We start from the raw sequence: 15,498 nt of genomic DNA, 5'->3' as shown, positions 1-15,498 counted from the left end.
CTCATTAATATCCGAATTCATTCTTCGACTGTCGATGATGTATGAGAACGGTGTTAATCTTCGCGCCGCGCATGTTGTGCACGCAACATAAGGTATGTTTGTGGACAGAATCAAGCGTGTGTGTTGGTTCCGCACAGTTATGATTCTATAATCAGGAATCTCGCTGTCTTTACCTGTACAATGGATGAACGTTTAGTTCTGGTTTTTTTTTCGTTTTTTCTAAATATCAAAACAAGAATTTGATTTCAGTATACCACACGCAATCTGCACACAAACAATAACACGCAATTGTTAATAGAGTTACTAGTTATTTCATGTCTTTGAATATCTTTGATGATTGATTGATTGATTGATTGATTGATCTTTGATTTTGAAGTTTCTGGGCCACGCACAAGACCGACATACACGACAGACACAGACAGTACTCAGACAGTCTGACAGACCACAGACACACACACACAGATACACAGACACACAGATACACAGACACAGACACATACACATGCAGACACAAACTCACCCGTACACACACACACACACACACACACACACACACACACAGAGACACACACACACACACACACACACACTTTTAGCAAACATACATCGTTTAGAAATGATTATACACAAATTATAATGTTAAGCACATTTTAATGACAAACGCCTTCTCCTCCCTCACACACACAACACACTCAATACATCTGCAATCATCCTCACATTCTTCCTAACCGCCATCAATAAGGGGTAAAACAACCATAACATTAAAAAAACAAACAAACATAATTTTGCACAGAGGAAGTGATCAGCAGTCACAAGTCACGTGGCTGCTGAGAACTAAAGGGAAATAACTTCAATCATTTTTGATGATTACACACACACACACACACATATACACACACACACACACACACACACACACACACACACACACACACACACACACACACACACACACACACTAACATGGTTGAAGCATTATTGCATGTACTTTACAACAACAACAACAACAAATTCAAACAAATAAATTCACTACATTTAAAGCATGTTCTTGAGCTTTCTCTGGATGAAAAAGAAACAACCGGATTCCCTCTATCCGATAAACATAAGATCAGTTAAATTAAATCAAATTGAATCTGATGAATGAAGAAACATAGAGAACATTTGAAAAAGTGAATTATTTACAATAACAGCATGATTGTCTTCTGACAGAAACAACTAAAGGCACAGCTATATTTTCCATCTTGCTCAACAAGAAAAAATACGTTCGCGTGTATGTGAGGGTATGCATGCGCGCATGCGTGTATGTATGCATGCGCGCGTGCGTGTGTGTGTGTGTGTGGCCGTGGTTGTGTTTGTGTATACATATGTGTGCGTGCATGTGAATGCGTGAGTGCGTTCGTTTTGCATGTAGGGGCGAGCGTGTGTGTGTAAGTGTGTGTAGCATTAAAGAGAACATTGAAGTTCACGAGCTCTTTCATTGGTATATAGAATGGGAAGTGAACAATCCAGCCGCTCATTGCACGTCAATGGCAAGGATATGGAACTTGAAGACACGTTTCGCTGTGTGTGTTCCAGATATATTACATAGCCTGTGTAATAGCAGCGCACTGCGCAGATAATACATTAACCTAACAAAAGTGTTCTAAATGCTTTACGAGCTCATCTGTGCCAAGTTTCTTTTTCAACATAGAGGAGAAGTACTCTTGTTCTTTTTAATTTTCTCCTGCTTCGTTATTTTATTTTTTCTTCAGTGTTGTTACACAAATTTGAGTTCAACACTCAAATTACATCTCATGTTTCCTTGCACTCAAAAGCATATTTTTGGGGCGCTGAAAAATATTGCAAAAGCAACAAGGAAGACATCCACATAATTAGGACAGTGCGAGTGGTGTGTTGCACGAGTACAGGTTTGATTCTGCAGCGAGCGCTCGATGATATACTCTCTAAAGTATGTCCCGTACCTCAAATAATTCTTAGCGGGCACTGACGGAAAGTGTGAAAGCAAAAACACAATAATGATCAGGACAGCAGGCACTGATAGTTGTGTGTTGCACGTGCAGGTTTAATTCTGCGGCGAACGCACGATGATATGTCTCAAAGTATGTCAGCTATCTCGAATCATTCTCAACGGGCACTGACAGAAAGTGAAAGAGCAACAACACCGATGGCACAATAATGATCAGGACAGCAGGCACTGAGAATGGTGGGTTGCACGAGTACAGGTTTGATTCTGCAGCGAGTGCACGATGGTATATCTCACATTATTCCAATTATCTCAAATCACTCTCAGCGGGCACTGACGGAAAGTCTAAGATGGCACAGTAATGATCAAGACAGCAGGCACTGAGAGTGGTGTGTTGCACGTGCAGGTTTGACTCTGCCAGGCGGCGCATGCACGATGATGAGCTGTGTGGTGCAGCGAGACACGCTGGCCAGGCGGTCCAAGGCCTCTATGGCTTCCTCGCTGTAGTTCGAGTCCTCTGTCATTCTGCCTGGCAGCCACACCACTATCTGTCAGAAAGAAAGACAGCAAAAGAAAATATCAGGGGTTGTGTACACGAGAACATTCCACACCGTGGGATCGAAGCTGTGGGTCAGCTTGGTTAAAATCTCCATCAATCCGACCAAGCGCTTGATTCCCACCTAGCTGGGTACCTTCTCATGCACACCATCCCTGGTGTCACTTTTGCAGATACAGCAATTGTATCCGACTGATACTATGATGGTCTTAACTTCGTCTGTTTTGGTCCACCACCTTGTGTTGATTACCGGGGTAAGTGATGTAGCTGATCATAAAAGATAACGCCTCTTCCGCCAGAGGAAGTACCCACGCCTGTGAGCTAATTGAAATTGGCTAATACACAGAGAAGTTACTTGCAACGTTCTGGTAGTATTCATCTCTCTCTACATATCCCATCCCTTTTCCCCGTTAACAAGGTTGTTGCAACTGAACGTCCCACAATCGGCCTTCTCTCTCCTGCTTTTCTTCAAATAATAAGCTAAATTCTTTACTTTGATATTATATTATCTGTAAAGCCTGGTATCAGTTGGGCTAACTCGACTTCGCGTATTTGATTTTTCCGAAGCTTGCTGCACAAAGCATTAGCACTGCATTTTCAGTAAAAGGACTTCGGGCTCAAACAATCATTATCAAGGACAGAACTAATAGCCTATAAGGGTAATAGCATCATTCTGAATTTGACGAAATAAAATATTTCTAGTTCGGAAGTTAAAAAGCGTAGTTTGCTGTCTGGTTCCAAGTGACTTTGCCGTACGTATATATATTTATCTACCCATGTTTACTAAATAACATATCTATGTTCAAACCAAACAAATTTCATACCTTGCGTTCCAGGCCGTTGACAGCTCCCAAGTGAGCGGCCGTGACCATGTCCAAACTGCCCACAGCCACGTCCGCGAGATCCTGTTCCCACCGGTCATCAATGGTCCCGCTAAGAACGCACACTGGAACGCCTGTCTGACGAAGGCCCTGGACGAACTCACTGGCTGGTGACGTCACGTTGCCTTGCCCGTCAATGACGTCATCTTGCAGCTCTGAACTTCGTGTGAGAACGAAGACGTCTCTGTACTGTAGCGGCGGGGGACTTTGTGGTGTTTGCATCTCTGTATTGAATTCATAATTTTACGTTAAATGTTGGTATACAAGCGAAAGAGGAAAGAACATGAACATTGCATGGCTCTTACTGACTATGATACCAGCACAATGGTTTCACACACACACACACACACACACACACACACACACACACACACACACACACACACACACACACACACACACACACACACACACAGACGCTCCCACAATCACACACATCATGCCAAGTCATTGCCCTATCAAAGCCACACGAATCTAATCTGTCCCTCAACAAACACATAGCGTACAACATACAAGCTTGTCCAAGCGTTATACTCAGAAACGGAATCTTACCAGCACATCCCACCCGAATACGGAACAACAGCTTAGCGACGTTCTGCCCACACCGGAAACACTGAACGGGCCAACGTCCAGAATGACCTTCACCTTGGTGATTTAACCTCACGACCTTGGGACCTTCAGCGGGCGTCGGCAAACCGTCGCTGGTGTAGTCATGGACGGTGCTGTACAGAGAGATTCCTTCCTCGATCTCGCGCAAAACTGTAGAGCAGTAACGAAGAGGGACGGTCAGCGTTTCGGTTGTCAGCTCAACGGGGATGTGGATGTGGCCCACATCGGCTGCCCACAGGTGGAGGCAGGGAACCTGGTTGACCAGCGTAGTGACCAGTTGCTGGTACAGGTCGGAGAGACCCCTGCACAGGGTAGAACATCAGTTCACCATTGAGATATACGAATTTGAATTAAGTTTAACGATTGCAAAAAGAACACTGAGAATGACTGATTTAATACACGAAGGAAAGGTTCGCCAGGATTGGGTTGTTTAGCGGATTGCATCTCTGGTACTGACTTGGTTCGAATCAAAACGGTTACACAAACAGTAAATGATAACGGTTTGTTCAAAAGCGTATAACTGGACATGGCCTACGTGACTGCAGCAACAAAAAAACAAGTCGCGTAAGGCGAAAATACAATATTTAGTCAAGTAGCTGCCATTTTTCAGCAAGACCGTATACTCGTAGCATCGTCAGTCCACCGCTCATGGCAAAGGCAGTGAAATTGACAAGAAGAGCGGGGTAGTAGTTGCGCTAAGAAGGATAGCACGCTTTTCTGTACCTCTCTTTGTTTTAACTTTCTGAGCGTGTTTTTAATCCAAACATATCATATCTATATGTTTTTTGAATCAGGAACCGACAAGGAATAAGATGAAAGTGTTTTTAAATTGATTTGGACAATTTAATTTTGAAAATAATTTTTATATATTTAATTTTCAGAGCTTGTTTTTAATCCGAATATAACATATTTATATGTTTTTGGAATCAGCAAATGATGGAGAATAAGATAAACGTAAATTTGGATCGTTTTATAAATTTTTATTTTTTTTTACAATTTTCCGATTTTTAATGACCAAAGTCATTAATTAATTTTTAAGCCACCAAGCTGAAATGCAATACCGAACCCCGGGCTTCGTGGAAGATTACTTGACCAAAATTTCAACCAATTTGGTTGAAAAATGAGGGCGTGACAGTGCCGCCTCAACTTTCACGAAAAGCCGGATATGACGTCATCAAAGACATTTATCAAAAAAATGAAAAAAACGTTCGGGGATTTCATACCCAGGAACTCTCATGTCAAATTTCATAAAGATCAGTCCAGTAGTTTAGTCTGAATCGCTCTACACACACACACACGCACACACGCACACACACGCACACACGCACATACACCACGACCCTCGTTTCGATTCCCCCTCGATGTTAAAATATTTAGTCAAAACTTGACTAAATATAAAAATGAGCCGGTGGTAGGAAGACCGTGCAGATATCATCCAACTTTTCGTGCAAAGCGGCGGGGTAAGCGACGGTCGAACTGACCTAATTCACACGACACAGTCTGCCAACGGGCCTTTCACTGAGTCGGGTTGCACAGTGAGCTTTGCCGTGTGTTTTACATCTCACAAAATAGGCATTCCTAAATGTTCCATTTTCGACAGATATCCGCATAGGTCAGTGGTATAGCGCTGCGCTGCAGTTCCTGAAGTCGCTGGTTCGAGCCCCGTCAATGCTATCATTTTGTTATGAATCATGCGCACTTTTCCAGTTCAGTTTTTAAAATATGCTTTTCATATTTAGTCAAGTTTTGACTAAATGTTTTAACATAGAGGGGGGAATCGAGACGAGGGTCGTGGTGTATGTGCGTGCGTGTGTGTGTGCGTGTGTGTGTGTGTGTGTGTCTGTCTGTGTGTGTGTGTAGAGCGATTCAGACTAAACTACTGGACCGATCTTTATGAAATTTGACATGAGAGTTCCTGGGTATGAAATCCCCGAACTTTTTTTTCATTTTTTTGATAAATGTCTTTGATGACGTCATATCCGGCTTTTCGTGAAAGTTGAGGCGGCACTGTCACGCCCTCATTTTTCAACCAAATTGGTTGAAATTTTGGTCAAGTACTCTTCGACGAAGCCCGAGGTTCGGTATTGCATTTCAGCTTGGTGGCTTAAAAATTAATTAATGACTTTGGTCATTAAAAATCTGAAAATTGTAAAAAAAAAAATAAAAATTTATAAAACGACCCAAATTTACGTTTATCTTATTCTCCATCATTTGCTGATTCCAAAAACATATAAATATGTTATATTCGGATTAAAAACAAGCTCTGAAAATTAAATATATAAAAATTATTATCAAATTTATTTTTTTCGAAATCAATTTAAAAACACTTTCATCTTATTCCTTGTCGGTTCCTGATTCCAAAAATATATAGATATGATATGTTTGGATTAAAAACACGCTCAGAAAGTTAAAACGAAGAGAGGTACAGAAAAGCGTGCTATCCTTCTCAGCGCAACGAATACCCCGCTCTTCTTGTCAATTCCACGTGCACTGCCTTTGCCACGGGCGGTGGAGTGACGATGCTACGAGTATACGGTCTTGCTGCGTTGCGTTGCGTTCAGTTTCATTCTGTGAGTTCGACAGCTACTTGACTAAATATTGTATTTTCGCCTTACGCGACTTGTTTGTTTTGTTTGGGGGGGGGGGGGGGGGGGGGAGTTTTGTGTGCGCTCATTAATATAAAACTTTTATGAGTAATCACTCAGTGAAACGGACGCAGCACGCGCGCGTGCTTACACACACGCACGCACGCACGCACGCACGCACGCACGCACGCACGCACGCACGCACGCACGCACGCACGCACGCACGCACACACACACACACACACACACACACACACACACACACACACAAGCACAAACACATATACACACACACACACACAAAATACGTAAGAAAAAAGATCGAGCGATGTAGATAAATTAAGAGCTATATTTTGTCATGCAGATTGCGGACACCTCGCTTGGAAAAAAACACCTTTTATTGTCACTTTTATTATTATTTCTTCTAAAACGTGCCTGTCAAGATACCCCGCGTACAATGTTCCATCACTCATTGCTGGTCCAAATGGTATTCGCCTTTCAACACTGGCACCACTGTATATACAATAATACCGTCGTTTCAAATAATTTGCAACTCGTGTAACCCATGTGTAAAACGTGTGTCCGTACCCGTTTAATTGCACATAACACATCCACAAGGAAACAAACAGCTACCAACAAAAATAAATGTTTTAATTGCGGCAATACAAAAGTCTGCAGGGTTAGCATCGAATTACTTCGACAGAATCTCGTTACACAGGTCTAAGAACGGCATCTCTCGCTACGAGTCACTGAGTCGCTCATCAGTCATGTTGCCTAAATACAAGTCTTTCTGCGTCTAAGCCTGATCTAGATTGACATTTTTGTTTTGTCATATCTGATTAAAATGCAAAAAGAATTGACATAATACCAAGGTATGTTTTATACCTCAAAACATTTACACTTAGGGGGTTGCTTCAGTGGTTGGCGCAGTGATCAATACCAAATCAGTACCTGGCGAGCGTTGGTCAGTATTGCAATTGATCACCAATAATGCTTTGGAATAAAAATGAATAGAGTAAAATAAAACAAAACAAAGGAGAGCAAAGAAACAATCAAATAAAATTAAAAGAATACCGCGCTGACAGGGTTCGAACCCACGACCTGCCGACTCAAAACGCAGTACGCTAACCGTTGCGCTACAGAGACATTCTTGCATTTGGGGAAAAAATAAACTAGTAATCCAAAAGAGGTCAGAGGCATAGGCACCCGATATTGAACTCGGTACATTACAGAAGAGGAACTTTTTTTCGTGTTTCTTTCTAGGTTTTTGTTCTCAGCAAGATATAACGTAACAAAGCAGACACATGTTTGGTTGTCTTTATAGAACCTTTTCTTGAACATATATGGGGGGTAAAGACACTGGTGATTTGTAAGTCTTCAAACCGGTGTCTTGTGCCTTTGCTTGTCCCCCAAGCTGTTTTGCAACTTGGAGGGTCTGACAGTGAATGATTTAGGTCAGTCCCTCGCATGGTTTGATATGCACGAGGAAAACGGGGAATGACTGGGTTTTTTCTGTTTCTTTTTTTAAAAACTTTTTCGTCCGGTAGACACTCGTTTTCATATGGCATACTTACTAGTTCGTCACCCTTACAAACAAACACATCAGCATTCTGTTGTTTTAATGGCATCTACTCATTCCATGCCATGTGTGCATGTTGAAAGTTGTGAGTGGTTTGGTGGAAGATGTGCATATTACTTGGTGATCAACGTAAAAATATAATTTTACTTACTGGTATCCAAACCAAGCCTCGTCCATAATGACGTGAAGGCTTCGGCCATAATTCGCAGCTGACGTCAGCTCACCAACTGCTCGCATGAGGTCACGCTCACAATCCCAAAAGTTATACTTGTGGAAGTAAACATTTCCGGGTGCAATGCATGACGGCAGATCACAGGCAGCTAAGGTCAACCTCAACTGATGCGCAACCAGCTGCGACGCCGCCAAACTCTTGAAGAACACACTCACAACATGAACATCATGCCCTTCAAGCAGCCACTGAAGCCCCATCAAAACCAACAAAATGCTCTTGCCCGTACCTGGCGGACCGGTGAGGCAAATGAGAGATGGAGCTAGTGTCATGAGATCAATCTGTTTTGGAGAGAGCACTAGTAGGACTAGTCGTCTTCCTAGCTCTGAGATAGCTTGCCAGTGTGACTTCACTTCTATTGGCGGTGCGAAGACACAGTGGACGTTTTTGGATGAAGCAGGACCGACAAATCTGTTAACAATTAAAAGAAAAGTAATGAAACTGGTATCCTGAAATCAATGCAAACAGGAGAAAAGAAACTCTGCTTTCTTCAGCTTTAAAATAGAAATTCCCATTTCAAAATTAACATTATATTTGAGTTCCTACATAAAAGTCCTTCGGGAAAAAACAATCCTAGATTCCTTCTTCCCTTTAGTTTTCAGTTTTCTTGCGCGAATTGTTTTATTTTAGTTTACTCGCAAAAATGCAAATGTCAACTCGTGTTATCACATTATCAAGTACCACATCGAATTATCTTAAACAGCCAAACAGGCAGACCGGTGTAACACGAAATTTTTACTCCACGAAAAATTAACTCCGGAGTACATATTTCGTACGAAATTCTTACTCCGAGTACACTTTTCGTACGAGAAAAGAACTCCCCAAGGCACGAAAAAAATACTCCCTCCACGAAATTTGTACCCCCCATTTTTTACATTTAGTCAAGTTTTGACTAAATGTTTTAACGTAGAGGGGGAATCGAGACGAGGGTCGTGGTGTATGTGCGTGCGTGCGTGTGTGTGTGTGTGTGTGTGTGTGTGTCTGTGTGTGTGTGTAGAGCGATTCAGACTAAACTACTGGACCGATCTTTATGAAATTTGACATGAGAGTTCCTGGGTATGAAATCCCCGAACTTTTTTTTCATTTTTTTGATAAATGTCTTTTATGACGTCATATCCGGCTTTTCGTGAAAGTTGAGGCGGCACTGTCACGCTCTCATTTTTCAACCAAATTGGTTGAAATTTTGGTCAAGTAATCTTCGACAAAGCCCGGACTTCGGTATTGCATTTCAGCTTGGTGGCTTAAAAATTAATTTATGACTTTGGTCATTAAAAATCTGAAAATTGTAAAAAAAAAACTAAAAATTTATAAAACGATCCAAATTTACGTTCATCTTATTGTCCATCATTTTCTGATGCCAAAAACATATAAATATGTTATATTTGGATTAAAAACAAGCTCTGAAAATTAAAATAAATATATAAAAATTATTATCAAAATTAAATTGTCGAAATCAATTTAAAAACACTTTCATCTTATTCCTTGTCGGTTCCTCCCTCCACGAAATTTTTACCCCCCATTTTTTACATTTAGTCAAGTTTTGACTAAATGTTTTAACGTAGAGGGGGAATCGAGACGAGGGTCGTGGTGTATGTGCGTGCGTGCGTGTGTGTGTGTGTGTGTGTGTGTCTGTCTGTGTGTGTGTGTAGAGCGATTCAGACTAAACTACTGGACCGATCTTTATGAAATTTGACATGAGAGTTCCTGGGTATGCAATCCCCAGACGTTTTTTTCATTTTTTTGATAAATGTCTTTTATGACGTCATATCCGGCTTTTCGTGAAAGTTGAGGCGGCACTGTCACGCTCTCATTTTTCAACCAAATTGGTTGAAATTTTGGTCAAGTAATCTTCGACAAAGCCCGGACTTCGGTATTGCATTTCAGCTTGGTGGCTTAAAAATTAATTAATGACTTTGGTCATTAAAAATCTGAAAATTGTAAAAAAAAATAAAAATTTATAAAACGATCCAAATTTACGTTCATCTTATTCTCCATCATTTTCTGATTCCAAAAACATATAAATATGTTATATTTGGATTAAAAACAAGCTCTGAAAATTAAATATATAAAAATTATTATCAAAATTAAATTGTCGAAATCAATTTAAAAACACTTTCATCTTATTCCTTGTCGGTTCCTGATTCCAAAAACATATAGATATGATATTTTTGGATTAAAAACACGCTCAGAAAGTTAAAACAAAGAGAGGTACAGAAAAGCGTGCTATCCTTCTTAGCGCAACTACTACCCCACTCTTCTTGTCAATTTCACTGCCTTTGCCATGAGCGGTGGACTGACGATGCTACGAGTATACGGTCTTGCTGAAAAATGGCATTGCGTTCAGTTTCATTCTGTGAGTTCGACAGCTACTTGACTCGACTAAATATTGTATTTTCGCCTTACGCGACTTGTTTTACTTCCAGTAAAAATCTCGTACGCAAAAATGGGACGCGGGCGAAGGGATAATGCCAATAAGTGATCTCGCGCTACCCCTCCCTCCACCCCTTCCACCACCAAGACTAACAAGGGGACAAGGGAGTAAACATTTCGTACACCTGGCATTGGAAGTTTAAATTGCTCGTTTTGGGGTGAAGTAATTTATTCGTTATTTATTCGTCAGGAGAGTAACATTTTTGTACGCAATTTTTACTCGGAACTCACCTGTCTTGGGGAGTAATTTTCTCGTGCAATGGGGGAGTGCTTTTTTCGTAAAGGGAGTAACTTTTGCGTACGAAATGTTTACTCCGGAGTAAAAATCTCGCGGGAGTAATTTTCTCGTGTTACACCGGAAGGATAGACAGAAAAACTGAGACAGGAAACAGAGACAGAAGCGTGTTTATGTCGTTCGAATGCAGCAGTAAAACGCAACACAGAAAACATAAAAATCAACATTATTTAAGGTAACTGACTGCTAGTGACAGTTTAGCTTATTTGAGAGAGAAAAAACGCAAAGAAAAATACTGTATTAACTTTTCCTTACCTGGACACAAGTTCCAAGTACAGTCGCTCGTCGAGCTGTGTGTTGGTTGCGCTCATGCGGCGCTGCCACCAGGTGTCAAAGCGCGTCATGACAGCGGGTGTCACGTGCCAGAATGAAGCCGGATCGGACAGCTGATCGGAACACACACACAATCTGACGGCCTCTGCTCTGTCTGGGCAACCTCGGCTGTCTATAGCCCCAAGGCTTTGACATACGTCCTGCCGAGAAATAAACTGGCAGTTAAAATAATGGCGGTGACAGTACTCTCCATGCACTTCTTAATATAAATCCACAGCAAATGAAATTATGAGTGATTAAAACTACCATTTAAAGCTAACCGAACATTTAACAAGAGAATAGAGGATTTTGGTATATCCTTTCATGCGCCTTTCAGCGATTGGTCAATGCATTTCGTATCAATAATGTCGCCGGTCTTGCTTGAAATTATCGCTTCTTGATATTGCTTTCCAAACTTATACGAAGTAACCGGGAGCGTAGGGTCCGTTACTGAACTAGCCCCGAACAGTGAGATATGGAGAACAGTACACAAATACGAACGGAGAGACTCGGAAACTCGAGTCACTGAGTCGTCGCCACGCTCGAGAACTCAAGTGTAATATTTGAAGTTAAAATCTCCCTCGACTACAGTGCGACAAAATAGCTCAGTCGGTGGAGTCCCCGATTGACGGTGCGCTAGTCCTTACTTTTGTGGTCTCGGGTTCGATTCGCTTCAAAGGCAATTTTATTTTTATTTTTTTCTGAACTCGTAATTCTTGTATTTTATTCATTTGCTTCATTCCAAACGGTTTTCAACATTTTCTTGTTTTCTTAACTCTATATATATACTTGTATTTTTTTCATTTTGATTTATCCCAAAGATTTTGATTCGTGTATTGAAAATCGAATATAGTGCATGAGTGCCATTGAACGGCTTTCCCACAATCCCGTATTCTATTTTTAGTAATGGATATTCCCAAGGAAAGGTCAAAGGGCATATATATGCATCATCGCGTGTCGACTGCTGGTAATACTACTTAGCTGCTTCTATTATGATAGGCTTCTGGTTACACATAATACATGTACAACTCCCATGTTTTATCAAAAGGATCTCACAATCTACCTGCCTACGAGCGGCGTTCTGAAAGTGCTTAGACTCCAAGCTCCTGGCAATGCCTAATGATATTTACAATAACGTATGCATACTGCAATCTGTCATCGGCGATGACACAACATTTCATGTATCTCGAACTTTTCTCTGCAAGGGAACACTACCCGTCCATGTTTACTTGCCTGTCATGGGGCTCAAAACAAGGGAATGTAGATCGCCATGATGTATAAACAGTCTCAGAAAGGAGAACAGCCTACGTATTCGTACACATGGTGAATAATCATACCTTTTCCAATGTTCTGTCAGCAGCCAGAACCCGTTCAAGCTGCGCATCGCTGACATACGGCAAGAAGATCGTCTTCCTCACGGTCAGCTGCAGTCCGGGAACAATATCCCTGACCAGATGCTTGATCACTTTCTCTGACCGGTTGAGCTGCCTGACCGCTTTGCTCAGCCTTTTGGCCACATCGTTATCAGCATCACACTGACTCTGGATAAAACGCGACTGCTGAATCCCCACAGACTTCACTTCTCCTATCAGAATCCCGTAGTGACGATGGATGAGTAGAATATCAAACTCGCCGGATCGGTAACGAGTACCCAAGTCTCCTGGCATAGGAAGCCGGGCTGCTTCAACAGCGGCGGCGTAGGACGGCTGGTTGAGGTAGTCTGAGAAGCGAAGCTGGGACAGGATGAACATGACCTCGTGCCGACCGTGGGCAAGCTCTTGGAGGTGTAGGAGAACATGCTGCTGAGCGAAGTCATCTCTCAAATCACTGTCGTAGACTGACGCTATATGTGCTGCGTTGTTTTCATCGACTGACGACCAAAACGGACGAGTACACTGTGGTTGTTCCTTCTTTGTTGGCTGCTGACATCGTGGCATGCACTTCTTGTTCTTTTGAGTCACTTGTTTATCTTCTGGCCGCAACGGAAGACAGTTCACTTCAACGTGGCTCAACTTGGGATGTGTACGTCCAGCAGTACAAGTACTGGCATCGCTGCTTTGCGGAACAGGGGGCAACGGTTGCCGAACGAGGACCCACTGACCAGCCACAATGTCTACTGGCCTATAAGGAACGCGGTTGAAATGGACCGGAGGCACACAGTGGGTGTTGGTCAGGATGTCTGGGTACATGGACAGAACAGCTTGAAGCCAGGCATTGCTGACATAATGCCCTGGCGCAGGTGCTTTTTTCGGGGAAGCCTGCATTAGATAAATAGATGTTGAAGCATACTATATTCTTACTTAAAAAAAACCAGTCGCGTAAGGCGAAAATACAACATTTAGTCAAGCTGTCGAACTCACAGAATGAAACTGAACGCTCAACATTTTTCCAGCAAGACCGTATACTCGTAGCATCGTCAGTCCACCGCTCGTGGCAAAGGCAGTGATATTGACAAGACAGAATAGCGCGGTAGTGGTTGCGCTGAGCAGGATATCACGCTTTTCTGTATCTCTATTATTTTTAACTTTCTGAGCTTGTTTTTAATCCAAACATATCACATTATGTTTTTGGATTCAGGAACCGACAAGAAATAAAATGACATTTTTTTTACATTTTATTTTAATCATAATTTTCATATTTTTATTTTGTACAGCTTGTTTTTAATCCGCATATGATATATTTATATGGGGTCCTGATTTGGCCTATTATGGTCCGCTGGATCCGAAAAGCAATAGCTAACTAACTAACTAACATATTTATATATTTTTTTGAATAAAAAAATGATGAAAAATAAGACGAAAATGTTTTTCGTTCGTTTTATAAAAAAATAATGTTAATTACAATTTTCCGATTTTTAATGACCAAACTCATTATTTAATTTCTAAGCCTCCTAGCTAAAGTGCAATACCAAAGTCCGGCCTTTGTCGAAGATTGCTAGGCCAAAATTTCAATCAATTTCATTGAAAAATGAGGGTGTGACAGTGCGTGCTGCCTCAACTTTTACACACAAAAAACACGGATATGACATCATCAAAGACATTTTATCGAAACAATGAAAAAATAATCTGGGGATATTTTTCCCAGGAACTCTCATGTAACGTTTCATAAAGATCGGTGCAGTAGTTTATTCTGAATCGCTCCACACACACCCACGACCCTTGTCTCGATTCCCCCTCTATGTTTAAACATTTAGTCAAAACTCGACTAAATGTAAAAAGAGATATTTTTGAGCAGGGTGTTAATGGTACGGTGCAAAACCTATGCATGCCTATCGTGGAAGATTATGACTACGACAAATTCAGTGTGCATGCACGGGGTGAACGTCCTGGTTTATATTTATGTTTTCAAGCCATTACGGCGAATATTTACTTTTCATGGCCTATTATTCCAAGTCACACGGGTATTTGGTGGACATTTTTTTTTATCTATGCCTATACAATTTTGCCAGGAAAGACCCTTTTGTCAATCCTGGGATCTTTAACGTGCACACCCCAATGTAGTGTACACGAAGGGACCTCGGATTTTCGTCTCATCCGAAAGACTAGCACTTGAACCCACCACCTGGGCTAGGAAAGGGGGAAGAAAATTGCTTACGCCCCGACCCAGGATCGAACTCGCAACCTCTCGCTTCCGAGGCAAGTGCACTTACCACTCGGCCACGCAAAGATAAAAGAGAACATTGTTTAAGTAGCCTAGTTCAGCTAAACCCATGATAAGGAATTATCAAGAATATTGAAAACGAGAGTAAAGGTTACCGAAGCACTATACCTGAAATATGTGTAAATTCAAATCATTATAGCTCTGGGATCGAGATTCCGGTGTAAAAATAAAGACACTCAGGCAAATAATACAGACAGACAGACGTACAGACAAAGATACAAACAAACATATTGGCAAACAGACTGACAGACAGACCGATACACAACACAGGATAGACGAAAACGGAAGGATGGACAAACACACACGTTTATAAACTATTCGCCAGATACACAAACTGAATATTCACGGATGAGCTTACCATCGCTTGGCTTCAAATATTACACAACCTCTGTATCACAT

At 41.5% G+C, this 15,498-nt stretch overlaps 1 protein-coding gene across 1 annotated transcript in view; it reads right to left on the bottom strand.

The window, feature by feature from the left end:
* Positions 1 to 631: 631 nt before the first annotated feature.
* Positions 632 to 15,498, bottom strand: part of LOC138976832 (uncharacterized) — a 15,288-nt gene continuing 421 nt past the window's right edge. The window contains exons 1-7 of the mRNA XM_070349730.1: positions 15,458 to 15,498; positions 12,777 to 13,697; positions 11,383 to 11,600; positions 8,325 to 8,813; positions 3,953 to 4,311; positions 3,344 to 3,624; positions 632 to 2,511 (exon numbers count right to left, since the gene is read on the bottom strand). The exon at positions 15,458 to 15,498 is cut by the window's right edge and continues 421 nt beyond it. Of these exons, the coding sequence (XP_070205831.1) occupies positions 2,329 to 2,511; positions 3,344 to 3,624; positions 3,953 to 4,311; positions 8,325 to 8,813; positions 11,383 to 11,600; positions 12,777 to 13,697; positions 15,458 to 15,460 (2,454 nt within the window). The 5' untranslated portion in view covers positions 15,461 to 15,498 and the 3' untranslated portion in view covers positions 632 to 2,328. The remainder of the gene's footprint in view (positions 2,512 to 3,343; positions 3,625 to 3,952; positions 4,312 to 8,324; positions 8,814 to 11,382; positions 11,601 to 12,776; positions 13,698 to 15,457) is intronic.

The sequence above is a fragment of the Littorina saxatilis genome, linkage group LG1, assembly GCF_037325665.1.
Source record: "Littorina saxatilis isolate snail1 linkage group LG1, US_GU_Lsax_2.0, whole genome shotgun sequence".
In the NCBI taxonomy this organism is placed as follows: Eukaryota; Metazoa; Mollusca; class Gastropoda; order Littorinimorpha; family Littorinidae; genus Littorina; species Littorina saxatilis.
The sequence above is the reverse complement of the archived record's forward strand: the minus strand, read 5'-3'. Positions and strand labels throughout refer to the sequence as shown.